This window comes from Labrus mixtus, chromosome 21 (genome assembly GCF_963584025.1).
Source record: "Labrus mixtus chromosome 21, fLabMix1.1, whole genome shotgun sequence".
NCBI classification, from domain to species: domain Eukaryota; kingdom Metazoa; phylum Chordata; class Actinopteri; order Labriformes; family Labridae; genus Labrus; species Labrus mixtus.
The window spans coordinates 10,780,556-10,801,445 of record NC_083632.1 but is presented as its reverse complement, the minus strand read 5'-3'; the positions used below and the strand labels follow the sequence as shown (position 1 = coordinate 10,801,445).

The 20,890-nt window shown below is 40.0% G+C and overlaps 2 protein-coding genes across 2 annotated transcripts; one reads left to right on the top strand and one right to left on the bottom strand.

Annotated features, from left to right (window-relative positions):
- Window positions 1–84: 84 nt before the first annotated feature.
- On the bottom strand, window positions 85–2,972 carry rbp4 (retinol binding protein 4, plasma). Its single transcript, XM_061028245.1, has 6 exons — window positions 2,932–2,972; window positions 2,599–2,701; window positions 2,294–2,430; window positions 2,060–2,166; window positions 1,010–1,222; window positions 85–840 (listed from the first exon to the last, which is right to left on the bottom strand). Exons 2-6 carry the CDS (start codon window positions 2,698–2,700, stop codon window positions 815–817), a joined length of 585 nt encoding a protein of 194 aa, XP_060884228.1. The 5' UTR covers window position 2,701; window positions 2,932–2,972; the 3' UTR covers window positions 85–814.
- Window positions 2,973–7,537: 4,565 nt separating this feature from the next.
- On the top strand, window positions 7,538–18,672 carry pde6c (phosphodiesterase 6C, cGMP-specific, cone, alpha prime). Its single transcript, XM_061028993.1, has 22 exons — window positions 7,538–8,040; window positions 8,632–8,784; window positions 9,721–9,810; window positions 9,993–10,133; window positions 10,266–10,340; window positions 10,465–10,529; window positions 10,822–10,888; window positions 11,174–11,221; window positions 11,816–11,965; window positions 12,212–12,355; window positions 12,737–12,802; window positions 12,990–13,145; window positions 13,593–13,700; window positions 14,131–14,240; window positions 14,332–14,419; window positions 14,517–14,617; window positions 14,814–14,921; window positions 15,060–15,123; window positions 16,192–16,266; window positions 16,387–16,470; window positions 17,325–17,478; window positions 17,566–18,672. Exons 1-22 carry the CDS (start codon window positions 7,570–7,572, stop codon window positions 17,610–17,612), a joined length of 2,565 nt encoding a protein of 854 aa, XP_060884976.1. The 5' UTR covers window positions 7,538–7,569; the 3' UTR covers window positions 17,613–18,672.
- Window positions 18,673–20,890: the final 2,218 nt, after the last annotated feature.

Sequence of the window (20,890 nt, the reverse complement as noted above, 5' to 3'; positions counted from 1 at the left end):
TGACAGACTGAGGCAAAAGGCAAACCATGTGACTTCATTATTTACAATCCAGGGATACAGACAATCAAAAGTGGAACAATCCAACATGTTTTAAATGTTTTTATTTCCAAAAACTGGATCAAGAAGTATACATCATACAATCACCAAACAACCACACCATTATGCCATTATAGACTCATGATATGTATGTATTAAGGTTTATGAACAATATCTGCTTTTATGCTGCACAACACAATCCTTCAGTGCAAAAGCAAAGCCAGTGATTTGTGAACCTGGTTTCTTTAGTAAACATGGGGGTTGTACTCTAGAGCTGCAGATATGCTGAGTCACTTCAAGGAGATTTCTTGATCTGATTATTAGCCACATTGGTTGATACACTGCAAAAAGGGTTTTTCAATGCTCTGATATGTCTGTTATTCTCACTGGGACAACAAAGGGATTCTACTAGTTCTACTAGAGGAAGGTTATTTCACACTGATCTGAAGTTCTTATACAAAAACCTAGAAATGTGACGGATCTTAACTGGAGACTTAAATTGTTCAAAAAGCCAAGCACCTCTTATACTTATGTGCAATTTCAAGAAAGTGACACCAACCCAGGATAAACCCTCATATTTCCTTTCTGTTTGCTGTACAGAGGCGTACATGTGACAATTTTTATTTGCTTTATTTTGGTGCATTTGGTGCAGAGGAATTGGCTTCTTTCTCTTTTTAGAGGACAGAGAATCTGTTGGGATTCAACCAGAGACCAGCAGAGGGGAACCCAGTCCCAGAGGTGCGAGCTTCAAAGAGGAAGATTTCTGAGTGTCGACAGATCAGCTGCTGTTTTCGTCGCAGAAACCTGAAAGAACACAAACAATCTATGTCATCACAAGAGCAAGAAGACAATCCTGATATCAAAATTGTATAATTCATTGACTTTAAATCCATTAAAATTCCAAACAGCCTCGAATTGCAGTGTTAGTTCATTATTCAATCGGTTCTCACAAAAGGTATGGATCATAACTCACCATTGTGATCAACTCGTCTGTATTTGCCGAAGAGGCAGAGGTCCCGCTTCATCTGGGTGACCAGCGGCACGTCCTCTGGCCTCAGACCCGCCGGGTGACGTGAGAATATGAAGGAGTAGCTGTCCAGGCAAGTGCCATCAGCGTCTACTTGTCTGCAGGAGTAGTGGACAGCGTAGTTCTCGTAGTCGGTGTCGATCACCCAATGTTCATCGTCTGGGAAAAGTGAGGCAGAGTTTAGAATTTGACCTTACCTTCTTTTGGAATTTGTGAGCTGTGCATGGTATTTAAGGGCCACAAAAAGGGATCTTGGGACTACAACAGGCACAAAATAAATGTTTTACATTCATCTCTGATGTTTGTGTGGACTCATTTGTAGACAGTAGTAAACAATTTGTCCAGAAAGTCCTATCACCACTGCTCTATGTTTGAAACTCCACACTTAAAGTTTAGAAAAGATGTGATTATTTCTTTATTGTTTCAAATTATTTTCTGTAAATTTAGCACCTGGTCCAGTCTTAATACAAACACATTAGTGGAAGAATTAGCCAAAGTATCATCAAGACAACAGCTGTTGCAATCATACTGATGAATATGGGTAAAACTACAGATAATAAAGTAGGGAAAAGGTCAGCAGTGGTTTTAAAACTGTAGTTTAGGGATTGCATGCCATTTCTTAAATTGTAACTCAACCTCATATTATGAATTGTAGTACTGATTAATGAGTAACCATTCTTAATTTGATGTCAAAGTTACAGTCAACAACCTGTTGTCCCCTTCTTGGAAAGCATTTTGTTGAATTATTCTTTTCAAAGGTCAGGTCACAGAGATCAACTTCAGTTGATGATTAAATTAAATCAACAGTTATCTAACAGTCAACAATCCATTTTGCAACATGACATCAGTGACTCTCAACCAATGAGGACAAGTCAATGCTTCCAAGGTACCCTGTGTTACATTTGTTGCCTCAAAGAAACAAACAAACTTAAGGACAGAATTTGAAGTAAGTTATCATCGGGGGAAAAAAGAAGCTGTAAATGTTGTAAAACTTACTTCCAGTCTGCAGGTAGCTTGTGGCCCCCCAGTACTTCATCTTGAACTTGGCAGGATCAGCGGTGTCCTGGAAGGTGGCGTACATATCGGCACACAGTTCCCAGTTGCTGGAGGTAAAAAGAAAAAAAGATAGGGAGAGTGTACTGGTTTGAGACTTGGAGCAAGGAATAAGATGTTAAATTAGAGTTCAAGAAGTGGAAAGGTGAGCCCACCAGAGTAGCAAACTGAACTCACTTGAGGATGATGACTCTGCCCTTAGCCCTGGCTTCCATTACACTGCTATCATCAACAGTAAACTGAGCCACGATGTTGTCGATAAGGAACAAACCTTCTGGGTCCTTCTTGGCTACAGCATACCAAGACCCTGTATACTGTTAGAAAAAAAAAAATTCTGCTTCAGTCCACTTCACACCTCAATAATTCTGTAAAGTTAAATCAAATGTATTTGATAGTTTTTATAAATAGTTTGAAAATAAAACCACTGAGGACATATGTCATTAAAGTAGAACTTAATAATACCCAGTGTACTTTGAGCTCACCTTTGTTCTGTTAAAGTTCTGCATGACCTGGATGTTGGCTACCTGGCATTCCTGTGCCCAGGACAAAGCCAGGAGACAGAGGGCGACAACAAAACGCAGCATTCTACTTGATAGAAAGGAAAAACAATACAAAAAATACTTTTTTTAGACACATTGCCAGTTCAAATGTGCCTTACATTTGCACAAAAAAAGTCCCCTCTGTACCAAAACCTTTTAAAAACAAATCAACTCACTAAAAAAACTTTTCCACCAGTGTTTTAAATACAATACATGGCAACAACACAAAACTATGTCTCCTACAACGATCAAAATCAAATAAAAACAAGTACATACCTGGCTACCCAAATGTGGAAGGCTCAGAGATCCTCTGTTTTTTCTTGAAGGTAGCAGCCTTATATACAGAAGCTGGTATTGCATAATGTCTGCTCTCCCCACAGCTAGCTTGCCTTCCATTGGACAAACATTTACATAACTTCAGACCTCATTCCTATTGAATTGTGTGGTCACATGGTCTACCATCCCTCCATATGACTCCCCCCCCCCCAAATAAATTGTTTTTTTTGGCAGAACTGCTGAAGTGTTCTTTGTCTTCTGAAAGCTGCCACCAACAAAGCTAAAACAGACATCTGGAATACACTTTAAAATGCCTGCTAGATGGATACAAACATCAACCTTTCACACAAATATACTACTTTGTCAGTGACAGGTGATTGGAAAAAGTTGTACCTTGATAGTTGTTTTCTGCGTACTTTGATGCACTTGCACTAGACTACATTCAGACAACACAAATCTGAAATGTGTTTATACGAGTGGACTCACCCCCCCCCCCCTTTTTGTGTCAGTAAACTGGATCGCACTAAATGCTGTTTTCTTCTTTCTATCCATATTATAACGTCAGCTGTTGACTCTACTTAGTGCTCTTTGTAACTCAGAGGACTGTTTGCATAAATGGTTGAGAGAGTGCCTAAGTTCACTCACAACTAAATGTAATCAATATGAAAGAGCGATAATCCCATCTTTCATTTAATCACTGAGTCTTCAATTTGAAATGCCAGTCACTCATGAGTAAATTAATCAAATCATCAAAAGCATTGTTTTTATTTTCCAGGAATCGGTTAGCAAACAGTTTCTTAACTTTGTCAAACTGCTTATAAAACTATGTAGAGGATTTTAATGATGAGTTTTATGACCAGCAAAAAAGGCCCGATACTGATACAGAGTACATATAAACGTGGAAAAAATGGCATTTACCAATAACGGCAAATGAGCTGTTACAATTCTGTACAGATAAAATGGTTTTACTTTAAAGTGCAGTCCAGTTGAGACGGTGTCCAACTCTCTCTCTCTCTCTCTCTCTCTCTCTCTCTCTCTCTCTCACATACACACACACACACACACATAGAACTGTTCTCTATAACCTGAAAATATTATACATTGATGTTTTTGTTTTGCAGTGAGATCATGTAACCGGTCCTCAGAGGGTGCTTGGTTGAGTAAAACAGAACAGTCCAGCCAAACAACTGGAGATTGCGTAACCACAGCCCTGGCCAGTTAAAAACAACCCAATCACTCCTTTTTCAGCAATGATAATGGTGGTTGGAATTTGGCCAGAGGCAGTGCAAGATTTCATAACTATGAGGATTGGCCAAGGAGGTCTGCCAGGTTTTTTTGTATGCATTTAACATTTTGGCCCACATTGTGCAAAATGGAAAAAGAAAGGGAGTGAAACTAAAGTAACTTGACATACTTAATAACCCTCTGCAGCAAGAAAAATAAAAACATATATATGCAAATTTCTGTGCTCAGGGGCGCCTGCTTAGAGCTCAGTAGGTAGAGAAGGCTCCCCTGTACACAGGCTACAGTCCTTGTTGCACTGGTTGCAGGTTCAAGTCCCGAACCTGATGCTGTTTGGTGCATGTCATCCCCAACTCTCGTTCTCCGCACATCTCCTGTCTCTGAAAAAAAAAAATCACACTAAAACTCTATAGACATGAAGGGAAAGTGTTCCAGCACTTCAACTTCATCATCCACAATCCTCCGAGTTCAGACAGTCACACATATAAAGCTCAAAACATAAGTATGAAGAGTACTCAGTTCTTTGTTGTTCAATGAAAGGAATCTATTTCTAAAATAATCAATATATCTGTGTTTGTGTTTTTAACTTAACCAACGTAAGTAGGTCTAACTTGATCTCTGAAGAATTGTGAAAGAAACAAACAACGCTTGATTTGGAACACCTTAACCAGGCAGAGTAAATCACACGATAAAAAAACAGATCATTAGGATTGTCCTGGAAGGGGTCCTGTAGGGTAAACTTGGGATGCTCAGACACTTACTTCAGAGGATCAAAGAATTGTCAGAGGGATAAGCGAGTACATTTGATGGACACTTTGAATAGCATTCTCTGCCATCAGTGTGTGAATGAATGGGGGAGTGTGACATGTAGTTTAATATTGTTTTGAGTGGTTGAAAGACTATTGGTGTTAATTTAGCATTTAACTTCACTTAATATAATTGTGCTTACTAAATTCTGAATAACTATTAAGTATGCGCAACATAATATTCAATGTGTCATTTAAATTCGACCTAATACAATAAAGTTGAGTTAAGACAGTTTGGTTGGATTGGATTCATGTAGTAATCATAAATTATCTTGTTCTTTCCCAGTTTACTAAAGGCAGTTTTGTGGAACTGGTTGACATAACAAAACTAAGGAAATGTAACATTTTATTTCTTGCTGTTAGTGATGGGAATTACTGAGCCAGATCATTTTGGCTGAGCTTAGCAGTAAGCTTCGTCTCTCCAGGCTCCTAAATGGCTCCATAATGACCCCCTGAGTTAGCACTTTTTCCGCCTTTTTGTAATTCAGCCATATTAAACAACATTTTAAACTATGATTGGTATGTGCACACAGTTTTTTTTTCCTTTGATTATTCAGTGTAATTATAAGATATCTTGATAATTTGAAAATGCCATGATTTTAAAATTAGTCTATGATAAAGGCTGAGTAAATATCCTGTTTATATTACAAAATTATACAATACATCTGACCATGCTATTTGATTGGTCAGAGAGGCATTCTATGAGAGCTGGGACTCTTGACTATCACTCCAGCACAAATACTGTAAACAGACTTTTATTTTAGCTGTTGGTTGCTAAACAGAAACCATAGTCTTTACGGATATAGTCTCAGTGATGTCACCCGTTGGTTTCTGAAATGGACTAATGAATCTATGGCATCCATCATATTGGAAATACTGGCTTAAAATATTTATCGGTCAACCTTGTCAAAGGCAAAGTGCTGGAGCTGTGGCAGGATGTAAGCCTCCAGACAAAGAGCTAACTCTCACCTTTCATACCATCAAAAGAGAAGTGATAAAATAATTCAACCCTTGTATAGTATGTGACAATAAAGACAGACACTATTCAGACTAAAATGTTTATTTTCTGTACCAGCATGTATACATGTTATTTCTTCCGTCAAAATGGACATTTTGATTGGGTGTGTGTATGGGACTTCTGGGTCTCTTGGAGCCAGCCTCAAGTGGAGACTCAAGGAACAGAGTTTTGTTGCTCTTCCGCATTTGCTTCATTTTTTTCAACAACAGAGGACGCCACTAAACAGAAATTTACAAATAAACGTACAAAAGACAAACTTGGTCTGTAATAACATGTAGACTCACGCAAAGTCGCAGGGAAGGAGATATTTGTGTTTCTGGTCTTACGGTCCAGTTCCAGTCAAGTTCTGCATCTATTTCTTTTTGCTTATTAATGCTGAAACTTGTATAAGTTATGTTATAGTATAAGATATGATTGTTTCACTACTCAATATGTGACCTCCCGCCTATTACCAAACTACAATCTAGCTGTTGTTCAGTTTAACAAGCTCTTTAACATCACTTTTTTTTTTATTACTGATTACATTTAAATTGTTCAAGTATATCCGTCCGTCCTTTCTGACAGCATTTCCTCTTTGGCACAACACCCAACCAGTGTGCCTACTGTGTAATGGGCTACTCTAATTTATTTCCGCAACGCCCACACACATACCTTTTGTAGCTCCCCTTGATAAACTTGCCTTAATCCCCACAGCAGAAAATAGTGGGGAACTCCTTGTCTTGCCAGCTTGCCAGCAGCTAGCCAGACAGTGCACTTAGTTAATAATAGCCAGCCATCTTTGTTTAGGACCTTGTTCTCAGACATCCAAGTCTCACTGATTGGCCATTATCCAGTTCTGGAACTGATACCTCCATGATGATTTAATACGAGCAACTTGGGAGGTTTCTTGCATGTTAGGTTCTGAACACATTCACTGATAGTTAGTGACACTAGGCTGTTTAGGTTACTTTATCTTCCATAGCAACAAGGACAGAATAGCAGTAAAGCAGGGTTGACTCACACGGAGGTCATTTAAGGCAAGGACACCTGACACCATGTTTTAAAGCTAGCTCAAATTGTTTAATACGCTAAGGGTTGTTTGACTAAGTAGGCTACCTCCAAAGTGTTTAGTGTTGTGTCATGTATAGGCTATTTGGATAAGGGGGCTTTTGAAAATCATCTGAACCAATGTGATGGAGCCAACCTGACATTTAACCTGAAAACAGTCTCACTGCTGCCTTCTCCCTCAGATGGGGAGGATAGCCCGATATAAAATGATCAGCGTTGGGATTTGCGGGTTAAGGACGCTTAGAGCAGGGGGTTTAATGTCATGACGTCACATTAATTAGCGGCCACTTTGATCCTTTCAGCCTCTAAGCCGCACTCTGTCCTATTCTGTCTGTCGGCGGACACGGGACGTGTCAGTGAATCCCTCAGGGACCGTGGAGGAGAATGAACGTCCACTCAAACGGATGCTACTGATCCACCCAACCCTGTAGGCCACAAAACAGCTCCCCTCTGCTTTTTTACCTACTCTGCAGGTGATGCTTTAGGGAAAAAAACGACGGGAATAAACCACAATTTGAGTTCAACATGGCAGACAAGGATAGCGTGGAGAAATACCTGGAGAACAACCCGCAGTTCGCCAAAGAATACTTTGATAAGAAGTTGCGCGCCGAAGCCCTGTCCGCCGCCTTCTCTGCGCCGCTCGACATCAAAGACACCGCTTCCTTCAAGGATCTTAATTCTGTGCAAGAGTCCGGCCTCATCTTTGAGTTGGTCCAAGAGCTGCATAAACAGGCAGTCCCGATGGAGCAATCCCTCCACAAAGTGTTGCAGAGAGTCGCCCTGATATTACAGGCCGACAGGGTCAGCTTTTACGCGTGCCGGTCCAGAAATGGAATCCCTGAGCTCGCCACTTGCCTCTTTGACGTGAACCCGACGTCCAAGTACGAGGCAAACCTGGTCAATCCGCAGGGGGAAATTGTGTTCCCTCTGGAGATGGGTATCGTCGGACACACCGCGCTCTGCAAAAAGCCTCAAAATGTTCCCGACATCTCAGCGGTGAGAAGTCATTAAGTATCGGCTCTCTGTAGTGTGGAGTGTAGAAAGTGATGCTGGCTTCAAATTATGATAAAACGGTCAAAATGTTCTGAGATAAGATACTTCCCTGTTTCTTAGCTAGCTGGTTATTTTCAAAAATGGCCTACGTTAATTGTGTCAAAAATTTAAATAGGTAGGCTAGGAGAATAAGAGAACAAATTATGACTTTACATTATGTTTTTTTTCATTTGCCAGTGCCTACCATTTCTACAACATGAGTGAGATTTTAAAAACATGTTGATTTGGTTGATTTACAGATCCTTTATTTCATTTTCAAATGTAGGCTACACATGGCAAAAACAGTAGTGGTAATACTTTAAATTACTAACCGAACAACAAATTCTAGTGTATTGTAGAAGTAAGATCTGACAGCTGCATTTGAAAAGGAAAAATACCTACCACTGTGGTTATAAATCTCAATCTGACAGTCAATTAATAAGCATAAAAACCATGTTTAGAACAACATAAAATTGTATGTTGTGTTGTTACTTTACATGCTCCCTTTCACATTGAAACCCCATCTGATATGGTTTTCTTTGTCCCTCGATGCAGAATAAAAAGTTCTGTGACTTTGTGGACAGACAGACCGGATACAAGACAAAATGCATGCTCACTTTCCCTCTGGTGGCTGACAAAGAGTGCCTTGGCGTCGTCATGGCACTAAACAAAATAGGAGCTGATACGTTCTCTGCAGAGGATGAGACGGTAAGAATACATACTGAATCATGAACATTCACACTTCTGTGTAGAGAGTCACAGAGTGAGCTGAAACAAGGCTGTGTTAAATGATAAAGTGAAGCCTAATTTGATCTTTGTGTTATTATTCGTGTTGTTATCTGGAGACGGTTCTGCACAACCTGCAGGAATTCAACGTCCATCGTCTGTAGCTGTTTATCTGCTGCTTTAAAAAGCCTGTGCACTGCTATCACAGATTTACAGCTAACTAGAGATTATCAGTGTAGTCTGATTACACCTCGCTATAGGGTGCAAAACACTCTCCTGATGTCAGTGGCAGCCAATCACACTTGACTAAATTTGGTTGCTTTTTCAGGAATTGATGTATAAAAAAAAAAGAAAGGCATTATGACTTCACTCACTTGTTATCTCTAACAAGTGCTAAAAATAGTGATTCTAACGATCTACAAAAACAAAAAAACAGGAATCACTGCCAGGAGCCAAAGCTTTAGCTGCTTAATATGCATTATGATGCCTTCAATCTTTGCATACTTTGTGTTTAGAATGTGGACTCATTTTTGGGGTGGTAAAAAAAAGCTGGCATCTCCAAAACATAAACCCTCATTTAAAAGCTTACATGATCAAGCATCAAATGATTGAAAAAGTAAAATCCCAAGTGCAATCGACTCTCATCAGCCCATGAGATGAATATTTTGACATGAACCTTTACTCAGGATCTTTGTTGCGGTCTAATTTTAGTTTTTTTTAACATCAGTGTGAGCAACATGATGATACATGCTCTGTACAACCGTCATATTATTCTTACACACTTCCCGTTTATGATGCTTATGTTGTTGTTGTTTTTTTGCTGGAGATGGAAGCTGAAGTGTATCGTTTCGTATGTGCACCAGTCCCTAAAGCTGCTGCTGTGTATTGATGAAACCTCTAATCTGCTTTGGTCTTTAGCTCTTCCACAAGTACATGAACTTTGCTCAAGTCATCGCCCTGCAGCATTACACAGCCTACATGTTCAACGTGGAGTCCAGAAGGAGTCAGGTAAACTCAGCTGCTGCTGTTAAATACACCAGTGCTCTAATTATCCCTCGTCCTCCACTGGGAATTCTGCATCATTAGGCACTGATTAACGCTGAGTCCCCTTGTAGTAACCTGATGTTTATTCTAAAGCACCAGCTGAAATTTCATTCTCCATACATACGATGCCATTCTCTGTCCTATAGGTGCTTCTGTGGTCGGCCAGTAAAGTGTTTGAGGAGTTGACAGACATTGAGAGACAGTTCCACAAAGCGCTCTACACTGTAAGGACCTATTTACAATGCGAACGATACTCAGTGGGTCTGTTGGACATGACCAAAGAGAAGGTTTGTGTGGGGAGACAAGATTCAGTTTTTCAGATAGGATTTAGTAGATAGCATTCAAGGCAACATGCTTAAATTACTTTTAAAAGAAAAAACAACCAACAACTCATGCTGTCTGCAATTCTCCCCCTGAAGGAATTCTATGATGAATGGCCTGTGAAACTGGGAGATGTGGAACCCTATAAAGGACCAAAAACACCAGACGGCAGGGTAACCAACTCATTTGTCTCCTTGTGTCTCCGCTCTGTTTTTTTTGTTTTTTTTTGTCACATCAACTTTGAAGCCATGTGCAGGTGATCAATACTTTTTTCAAATGCTTCTGTTTTCCAAACAGGAAGTCATCTTTTACAAGATTATTGACTACCTCCTGGAAGCGAAAGAAGAAATTAAAGTCATACCGTGAGCATTTTCAGTTCCATGCTACACATACACTCAAATAACAGCATTATGAAAAGTAAACAAACAGTTTTTAGTGATTATTCTTTAAAAAAAAAAATAATAATAATTTAGTGATATTCAACGTTTAAGCTTGCACTTAGTCAAATTAACAAAGCTCAGGTTTAAAGAAAGGGAAATGGAGGCATCCTGTTTGATTTAAAATACATGAAGCACTGATAGTCTGCACAGTTTTTACGATCTCCCTTTATGTGAAAGACCTCTGATTGTTTCTCTCTTTCCTGCTTTCTTTCAGGGGTCCACCTGCAGATCACTGGGCTCTAGTTAGCGGGCTACCCACCTATGTGGCAGAGAACGGCTTTGTGAGTGTCTTACTGCTGCCATAATCATCACAACCTCTATAATTATAAGACAAAATAGAAAGTAATGACTCATGGAATTTAAGAGTGCAGCTACACACTTAGTTCAAAATGAAGGTAATAGATTATCCATTGGAATACTGTATATGAACTAATTGGAGTAGTTGTGTGACATTTGAATGAATGTTGGGATGAAGTAGATTGCAACGACTGATAAGAAATAGGTATCAAGTTACATTTACAGAGTCTAGAACTGTAGCTAACTTCTTGAAATGTGACCTCCTGCAGATTTGCAACATGATGAACGTGGCTTCAGATGATTTCTTCACTTTCCAGGTAAGGGGAATTGAAAGGTCACACAATATACTTCTTTTCAACAAGTTGAAATAAGTCTCAGAGCTGCCTTAAAAACATGTATGTGTAGTTTCTTGCTATAAATCCACTCTGATCCTGTATTTGATCACGCCTATAAAGCCCTTAACTTCAGCCCTGCTCAGAACAGGCTGTTTCTGTGTCTGAAGCTTTAAATGCAAATGAGCTGTGTTTGAGCATGCCCCCCTCTCTGGAAGGGGATGGAAAGGCAGACTCAGAGGGCAGAACGAACACCTAGCTGTGGGAGTGTCACCCATAAAAGGGAGGGGTTACTGCCCTTTGTGATGTCATGATGGGAAATTCTCCAAACGGCCTGTTTGAGCACATTTTCTGAAAAGAGGAAAGACGGAGAGGATGGACTTTTCTCATTTTTGGGTAGTTTGTAGACAGACACATATTTGCGTTAGAAAAACTTCCCTAAATTGCATTTTGCGTAATATATGCCCTTTTTCTGTTCATCCACATGTAGAAAAGTTGTGTATTGATGTCTTGATATTCATCACAAAGCATTCAGAGGCTGATTGATTGATTCAATTTTTTATATTCTGTGTGTTTCAGAAAGAGGCTGTGGATGACACAGGTTTTGTCATCAAGAACGTCTTGTCGCTGCCCATCGTCAACAAGAAGGAAGAAATAGTGGGTATCGCCACTTTCTTCAACAGGAAAGATGGCAAGCCGTTTGATGAGCACGATGAGCAGATCACTGAGGTCAGCACCCTGCACCCCTTTTTTTTTATTTCCCCTGCATCATCACACACTAGGTCAAGGTTTTCCTACGTAAAGTAAAGGATTTGTTTTGATTTTGGAGTATTGTGCAGCTTAAAATTTGCGAGTGAAGAAGAAAATGTTCTAAAAGAAAAGTATCCAAAAGCTTTATTAATGAGGGTACAACTGCCGTCTTTGACCTTTTCCTCAATCTTTTTTTTTGTCTTTCGCTGTCATGATGTGCACCAGGCCCTGACACAGTTCTTGGGTTGGTCGGTGCTGAACTGTGACACCTACGACAGGCTGAACCGCATGGAGTACAGGAAAGACATCGCCCAGGAGATGCTCATGTACCAGACCAAATGCACCACTGATGAGATGCAGTCCATTCTGGTCAGTGTCAGGCTCTCTTTTCTCCACATTTACTCTCCAGAGGCTTTTTTTTTTTTTTTAAATCTCTCACCTTCAGGCCTTTGATGAAGCAAGGCATCAACAGTAGTCAAAGGTTAATGCACCGTGAATAGCTTTTTGTCGGACAGCAGTCCTCTTATGGCAGCTATTACATGACTAATGAAAGGTCTTGTGGATCACTTATCCACTTTGGAAGCTTAACATTGGAGACAACGACACAACAGTTTAATACATTGAGCTCCTGTTTGAAGCGATTGAAAATAAAACATCTTGATTTTATTTTGCTGTAATTTATGAAGGCATGTTCAAAAGCTGAATGTTAAATGTTAATGCATCCTTTTTCTTTTTTTTTTTTATAACCAGAACACCAAAGAGAAGTTTGACGCTGACCCTGAAGACTGCGAGCAGAAAGACATGTACAAACTATTGGTAAGTTAAGGGGCTTTATTTCTTTTTCAGTCAAAAAATAATAATAATTATATATCTTTTATACATTAAACATCCCAAGATTGAAGTTTTCCTTTTGATATTTTAACTTGTGAGGATTGAATTATTCACGGACGCCTTCCGTCTGAATTGCGTTGTGCTTTTTTTTTTTGCTTTTTTTCTTTTTCAGAAAGCAACATGCCCGCCAGCGGACAATGTCAATGGAGAGAATCTGTACCTGTTCTCCTTCAGCGACTTCCCCGTCACAGAGCATGACCTCATTAAATGCGGAATTCGCATGTTCTTTGAGCTGGGAGTCGTTGAAAAGTTTAAAGTTCCGGCAGAGGTGAGTGTTTTTTTTTCTTCCTCAGTTTAACCACTGTTGCAAGCACTTTAAGGAACCCTTGATTATATTGAATTTTTTTACCCATATTAAGATTGAATGAGAGAGTTTTTTAAATGCAAACATGTACAGCACTTAAAAATACGTCAAGCACAGAAACAAGGCTTCAGGATGAATGTTCAAAGCATCATCTGCAAACCCTTTGAGGTGAGCTGCATACTGCCGTACGCCTGTTTTTCAGTCTGTATGATCTTTAATTGGACACAAATCTCAGCGTTAGCTGTGAAGGTAAAGTGTGTTTCCAAGGGCTAAATGACTTGTATAAAAAGGTCACAGTGAGTCATTGCTCTTTCAAAAACTCTCTCAATTGTTCCTTTTCCTCCTAATCAAATCTTTTCTCTGGTTATACTTTTGGTTTTTTTTTAATATCCGACCTCTCCCCCTCCTCAGACTCTGACCAGGTGGATGTACACAGTGAGGAAGGGTTACCGTGCCATCACCTACCACAACTGGAGGCACGGCTTCAACGTGGGCCACACCATGTTCTGCCTGCTGCAGGTAACGCTCCGCACAACATCTGCCAACACCAACACTGCAGCTTGACTGGTTCAAAGTAAGAGTGTTCTCTCGAGTGTTTCGCATCTTCTCATTCCCCGCCGAACTCCAGGCGTGTTAGTCTGTTTACCGCAGGCGCACTGGTTAGCTTCCTGCACAATATTTAATGCTACACACGTAGTGACAAGACGTACAAGACTCATTGCATGATTCATTTCCTAATTCTCGAGAAAGTCTTTGAACTCAGGTGGAAAAAGGTTCCACATCTAGTCTGAAAACATGAAAGCAGGAGTATTGACGTTGTCTCCAATTTCCTGATTTAGATTGCTTTTAAACTGGCTACAAAGAAGTCAGAAGGAATGATGTGTTTTTATAGACGTCAGAATCTATACCAGCTGCCTCTACCTAAGCACGATTTTTTTGTCCCCCACAGACAGGAAGGCTGAGGAAGTACTATTCTGATCTAGATGCCTTCGCCATGGTAGCCGCTGCTTTCTGCCACGATATCGACCACAGAGGGACCAACAACCTCTACCAGACAAAGCAAGTGGAGACATATTACGATGCGTGTGGAGTGAATCACCTACATGTTTTTTTATTTTTATTTTAACCTATCTTTGTTTCTTTTCTTTAGGAGTCAACATCCTCTGGCTAAACTTCATGGCTCCTCCATTATGGAGAGGCACCATTTGGAGTACAGTAAGACACTCATGGGAGAGGAGGTACGACAAGCATTACTTTGAGGACGATTTAAAAAAGAATACTTGAGCAGACATAAATGAGCAGACATTTTGAACCACTCTTCATTGTCCCTCACAGAGCCTCAACATCTTCTGCAACCTGCAGAAGCGTCAGTTTGAGAACGTGCAGCATTTGTTTGATGTCTGCATCATCGCCACCGACCTGGCCCTTTACTTCAAGTAGGTTCTCTGACTCAACTCTCAGACCCAACTCATCACTGCTAGCAGCTAACACGCTACAGCCTCACACATGAAGTCACTGGAATCAAATTGATCTGATGTTGCTCCCAGATTTTCTGTCTACATGGTATCAGTCTATGTCGTTGGTCTGACTGGCTGTCCACTAATGTGGTCCTTTTTTTTTTTCCCTTTGCAGAAAGAGAACCATGTTCCAGAACATCGTGAATGCCACAGAGCCAATGGCGGATGAAAAGGAGGCCATTGCTCACATTTCCAACAACCCAACAAGGAAGGAAATTATCATGTACGTAACTGATTCAAGCAAATGATGAATATAGTTGAAATCTATTTGTAAAGGAGAGGTCTGAAAAACAGAAGTAGTGGGATATGTTTTCTTTTTTGTCGCTGACTCTCTTGTCTTGTCTGTTCTTGCAACCTTCAGGGCCATGATGATGACAGGTTGTGACTTGTCAGCTATTACCAAACCCTGGGAGGTTCAGAGCAAGGTGGGTGGCCTTTACAACTGCTGAACTACACAGATATAGAGAGGCTCAAAAGAAGCAAATTAGATTGTTCAAATAAACCTGTCCTGAGTCTTTGATCGGGTTATTCAGCCTAGAATATTACATTTAAGCTCAGAAGTTCTGTGTTTGTTATTACTCTATAGAAGCTTTATAGGAGGTCCAAAAACATGTTTCATATTTACAGCTGGCTGTGAAAGTCCCATCCTGATCATGTTAATATTATAAGTGGTAAAGAGTTCCATATTTTCCTCACAATTCAGCTGAATATGATTATTTCATTAATGTAATCCATCCAATATAGATAGATAGATAGATACTTTATTGATCCCAAGGGAAATTCAAAGCATCCAGTAGCAGGTTACAAAGACGTACATGACAGGAAACATTTGTTACAAATTAACCACAAAACCGACGCCCCCCCCCCCCCCCCCCCCTCCCATACCCGAAAAAAGATTTAAAGAATACCCCTCGATGAATCAAACTTAAACTCTGCAATTAAAAATAGACTTATTCAAGAAATGTACATAACCCGTGCAGGGATAATAATAATAATAATAATATAAGTTTCCTATTCATAAATAAAATAATATAAATTCATTTACAAAGCACCTTTCATACAGGTGAGTAATTCAAAGTACTTTACTATTAACTTAAGTGAAGAAATGGGTGATGAAAAACAGCAAAGAAACAGCACCGTTCAAATGTGAGAGAAAAAAACAGAGTGACGATTAATGTTGAGTACGTTTGACTTCAACCGTCCTGCATAATGTGAACAGTTTGCAGCCTTTATAGTCTTAGTAAGAGAGTTCTACTGTTGTAGTTTGTTGTTAAAAAAAAATGGGCAGAGATGTTTTCTGACAGTATCTAAACTGGCTGCAGAGGTTGATAGATGCCGTGAATGATTTTAAAATGATTAAGAATTCGTACTGTAGGCCTGTCTTTACCCATGAAGACTAGTCTTATTACGTTCAAATCAATCCAACAAGAAACTGGAGAAGCCAGTGAAGGTTTGCTTAAACGCTCTCTTTTCTCTGTCTTATTCAACTCCAGGTGGCTCTGATGGTCGCTGCTGAATTCTGGGAACAAGGAGACTTGGAGCGAAATGTTTTGGACCAACAACCAATTGTAAGCTTCACGCCTCTCCTGTGCAATCATTGCCTTTCACTTACTTTGCTTTTTTTTTTTTTTTAAGCTTTCTTGATAATGTTTATCATCCCAAACTCTCCTGTGTGTCTCTCCTCTCAGCCAATGATGGACAGAAACTGTGCCGAACAGCTACCCAAGATGCAGTGTGGATTCATTGACTTTGTGTGCTCGTTTGTATACAAGGTAATAAATGGCTTTGCTTATACACACATCCATCATTTCTTTTGTATGAAAAAACAAACAATTATTACACGATAGAAAAGAGGCGAAGGTTTTATGATGATGTTCTATGTACAGAAAATGTAAACACTCCTCAGTCAAATAGGGGCTCGTAAAGATTTAACAGCTCTTGTTTGTTTTACATTTTATAGCAAACAATATTCATGTTGAAGAGTTGTTTTCATTCAGTTCAGTTGAATCAGTTTTCATACTTTTATAGTAGGAGCTCAACAAAGGCAAACAGAAGATAAACTGAGCCATTAACCCTACTCAGAACCCCTTGTTTAATGTCTGGCTTTCTATCTCCAAGGCAATCATGTTTATTACGAAGCCATTCTCGTTTATCTGTGCAAAGTATTTCTTTTCTTTTTTTACGAGACTGTCCATAAGGTGCAGCTTCAACTCTGCCATGACAGAGCTGAAGAAGCTAACACAAAAGTAGCATGTACACTTGATCTCCAATGCAGTCTAATATCAGAAACAGCTAGATTAAAAAACAACCAAAAAGTCGACTGCTTAACTTATTCCCTTATTGCATCTCTTTGAAAGAGCTTTTGTTTTTGGAGCTACAGTCGTCTCAGGCTGGATGTCAGGATGTATGTACATGAACCTGTTGAACTCAGCCGGCCCCATCAGGAATGTCAGTTAGCTGTTTGTCACTTTGTCAGGATGGTATTTGGACAAGAAAGCACACATCCATAACTATGAACATTTGTTGGTGGTCCCAAGGGGGGACAGCTAAATCATTTGCAACAGCTAAATCGAGAAAAAAAACATACACTTAAACTCAGAGTGTTGTCCTTTTTTTTTTTTTTCAGGAGTTCTCGAGGTTCCACAAGGAGATCACACCCATGTTCGATGGCCTGAACTACAACCGGGCACAGTGGAACGCGCAGGCCGAGGTGTACAATGCAAAGATGAAGGCCATTGAGGAAGAGAAGAAGAAACTAGAGGAAGAGGAAGCTAGAAAAGGTACATAGAATGGATGTCTGTTTACTATAGTTAAGTGTTGAAAATCTTCCAACAGCAATACTTTTTAAAAATTTCTTGTTTGCCCAGCAGGAGGTGGAGATGGCGGGAAGTCGAAGACCTGCACCATCTGCTAAGTCACTGCAGTGCTTGGATCCGGACTGATGCGGTCGGGTTAGGACCAAGCTAGGCTACGCTAGCCTAATCTTGTCTGACAACTAGTCTAGTTGGAGCTTGACTCGACTAGCTCGGTCTGGTCTGATCTACACCAGTATAGTTCACTCTCTGGTTAGGTGCTGTCCGCTCTGGTGCAGGCCAGCCCTGCTTTTGTCTGGTCTGGAACAGTCTAGCCTAAGCTTTAGTCTAGCATAGTCAGGTCTGGTCTGCGGTGCCGGCCTAACTCTTCTCCAAGGAGGGAAGAGTCAGAAACATCACCAAGAAGAAGTTACGTTGGGACTCTTGACTGCAAGAGAAGCTGTTTGACTCTGATGTCTTTGAAACTTCCTCCGTCTTCTGCGTCTGCATGAACATTTGAAAAAACCAATATCTACATGGACAACATATATCTCCCTTTAAGGTAGCAATAATGGAAGTGTTTGTGACATGTATGGTTTGAAACCGTGGTTGTATTTGCTCATAAGCTGTTACCAAATGTTCCAAGTCCAGCTAATGTACAGATCCAAACTCTTTTAGTAGCACTAAAGGTTGTACGATGCACTTAGCTGCTGCTGTTTGGCAGTGGCAGGCCATGTCTGGTTGATGAGGGACAAATAGAACAAAACTTTATACTCTCGGGATTTGGGGTATGTTTCTGGTTTTCGGTTGAAGTAGTATAAAATGTGAAAATGCAAAGAATCTGTTCATGCTGTTCGACAAACCTTGGATTAGGGTGGTGATAGTCAACAAGGGCTGATGTTCTCTTACCTCAAAAGGCGCTGACGAAATTGTAAACGGGTGTATTTATTTTAATATGCAATCTATCTATATAAGTATTTATTTTTTAGTTTCATTGTCTGAGAATTTTCTACTTGAACTGTCGTCATGGATGGAGAGTTTGAGTGCAGCTTTGAGAGGGAAGGCGTTGTGAATCTGCCAGGAAAGGCATTCTAACATCACGAAGGTGTTGAACTTAACTTGTCCGCTTAAAAAAAAAAAAACTCAGCTTTTTTTTTTTGTCCAGAAAATGTGGACGAATGACTACAGTCAATAAATGTATTATAAACACCAGTGTTTAGTGAACAACTACAAGACCATGTAAATTCAACAAAGATCTCTTACGCGTGCATGATTTCACATGTTTATAGATTATTACATAGAAATATAAAGTACAAATTGTTTAAGAATAAAAGAAGCATACAACTGATTTGAAGGATGTACAGTCAAAGCAACCTTTGCCTCTTGTAAGGCAGCAAGAGTCAGTTAAACAGGGTACAGTAGATCGGCCTCTCCTGTAAGAAGATTTGATAGGATTTGATTGCCAGCCGGTGTTTGAGAGCCACACAGCTTTACTCTTTAAATACCCTTCTTACAGAGGAGGTAAGGAAGGCTACCAAAGTCTTACATGTATTTGCAGATGACTTTGTTTTAAAATGTGGCTCATGTAGTTATAGCATTGATTTTTATGCTGGTAATAGCCAAAGTCCATTTTTTGTTTGACTTCAACTCCCTGAGAACCCCCCCCCCCCCACACACACACACACACACACACATCACCTCTCAATGCAAACCCAAAACTGAACTTGATTAGGTCAGGCATGTGAGTAGACAGCAAACCCCTCGTGAACTTTCTGAAACACTTTTAGCAATATCCCCTCCCGGGTGCTAAAACAAGCTGTGTCTCTCCACTTCCCGTTACACAATGTTATCTCCTCTAATCAACGGAGCATCAATCAAAGGCACTTAATCCTATCAGAATGGCTTTGGGAATACCTGGAAACTCCTTTTTCTGCTGCTTGGGAGGGAAAGCGAGGAGCTGTTGTGATCACTGGAGCCAAAACGGTGCGAAAACATTTACTGAAGCAACCCCCTGAGTGATACAGTTTAAGTGATTTAAAACTCCTTCTTGTGGACATCATTACACGGATGGTTCTTCTACTAGTTCTGTCTCCAGTGATGATAAAAAAAAACGTTCCCTTGCTTCTCCTTCAAGGATCCTCTTCTGAGATACAAATTGATGCACTTTCTACTTAAACCATCATCTGTTGTTCCGACATTAGAAAATCTATCATTTGACGTATGAAATGACCTCTACTGTATGTATGTGTCATGAGATGTAATATGTGTAAGCAAATAAAGGAATTTATTGAGGTGCAAGAATAGTGACAATCACTTCTTCTCAATTTATAAACGCAGACAGCTAACTAAAGTGACACTTTTCCTTTTATTCACACTTGACTCGTGCGCATATAGATTAGCCAGAGACGGAGAGTGAACCTAAGAAACCCTGAGCTTAGCAGCGACAGCGCTCGTTCTTAGACATATATCGTGCAGAGATCTTATAGGCTCCAAAGCTGGATGAGCCTCTTGGGAAAGAGGATCAGTGGATTGCCTCTGATCCCTGCCCTGATACTGTGTCTGGCGATGTTCAACCTCCTGTGTCCTGCAAACTGCAGATTCTGCATGCAGAAAAGAGCAGACAGCATGCTATTTGGTTACCATTTTAAAAGGTGTGGGATTATGGTAAATGATGTATCTTTGAAAGGAGAAAAATGCGGCAGCTGTACACTTTACTGTGTGTTGTTGAGTGTGGGACTCTGCTGAGGCCTCCCCTGACAAAATTGAATACTTGGCTAGGGAACACAGAGAACAAGCCCTATAATCTATCATTTGTGGGACACATCCGCTTGTCAAACTCTGCATCAACATGACCTTTCTTTTCCCCCCCGATAATTAGGGGTCAGTGGTAAAAGGAGCCCTTCAATCCATCTCCACAAGGCTCCCAAAAAATATGACTGGTCAAACTTAAAAGCCCCCTCATTCAAAAATATGTGATGTTTATGTCTTCAAATATGTAGCAAGGAAAGCTTAAATTGTTTTTCTTTGCATTTAAAAATGAGTCCCAGGACGTTAGCAAGGGCTTAAAGTGTACCCAGGCGTGAAGGCAAGAATTTTTAGCCATCAAAACAGATGTTAAAAACAAAATTGATTAACTGTAAATGCATCCAGGAGTTTAGGTACATCCAGGGGGGCAAATGATGTCCCACTGCCACTAAAAACAACAACAACAAACAGTTATTACTCAGTGTTCCAATTACTCTACTTCACCACCTGTTAGCTAACTTTCCCATCAGTCGAACAGTAAATGTCTTCTACCGAGAAAGCTGGGATGAAAGTTAAAGTGAGACAAACGGAGCAGTAAGAGGTAAAGTAATTGTCTTTATTTAAGCCAAGGTCTATAATCTCTAAACAACCTCAC

Bases quoted from the DNA above. Each gene is read 5' to 3' on its own strand.
- rbp4 (XM_061028245.1), bottom strand. From the start codon at position 2,700: ATGCTGCGTTTTGTTGTCGCCCTCTGTCTCCTGGCTTTGTCCTGGGCA. The intron at 2,167-2,293 runs GTGAGTTCAGTT...TTTTACCTCCAG, and splicing joins GGCAGAGTCATCATCCTCAA to CAACTGGGAACTGTGTGCCG. The intron at 1,223-2,059 runs GTAAGTTTTACA...CACTTTTCCCAG, and splicing joins AAGCTACCTGCAGACTGGAA to ACGATGAACATTGGGTGATC.
- pde6c (XM_061028993.1), top strand. From the start codon at position 7,570: ATGGCAGACAAGGATAGCGTGGAGAAATACCTGGAGAACAACCCGCAG. The intron at 10,889-11,173 runs GTGAGTGTCTTA...GACCTCCTGCAG, and splicing joins ATGTGGCAGAGAACGGCTTT to ATTTGCAACATGATGAACGT. The intron at 16,267-16,386 runs GTAAGCTTCACG...CTCTCCTCTCAG, and splicing joins TTTTGGACCAACAACCAATT to CCAATGATGGACAGAAACTG.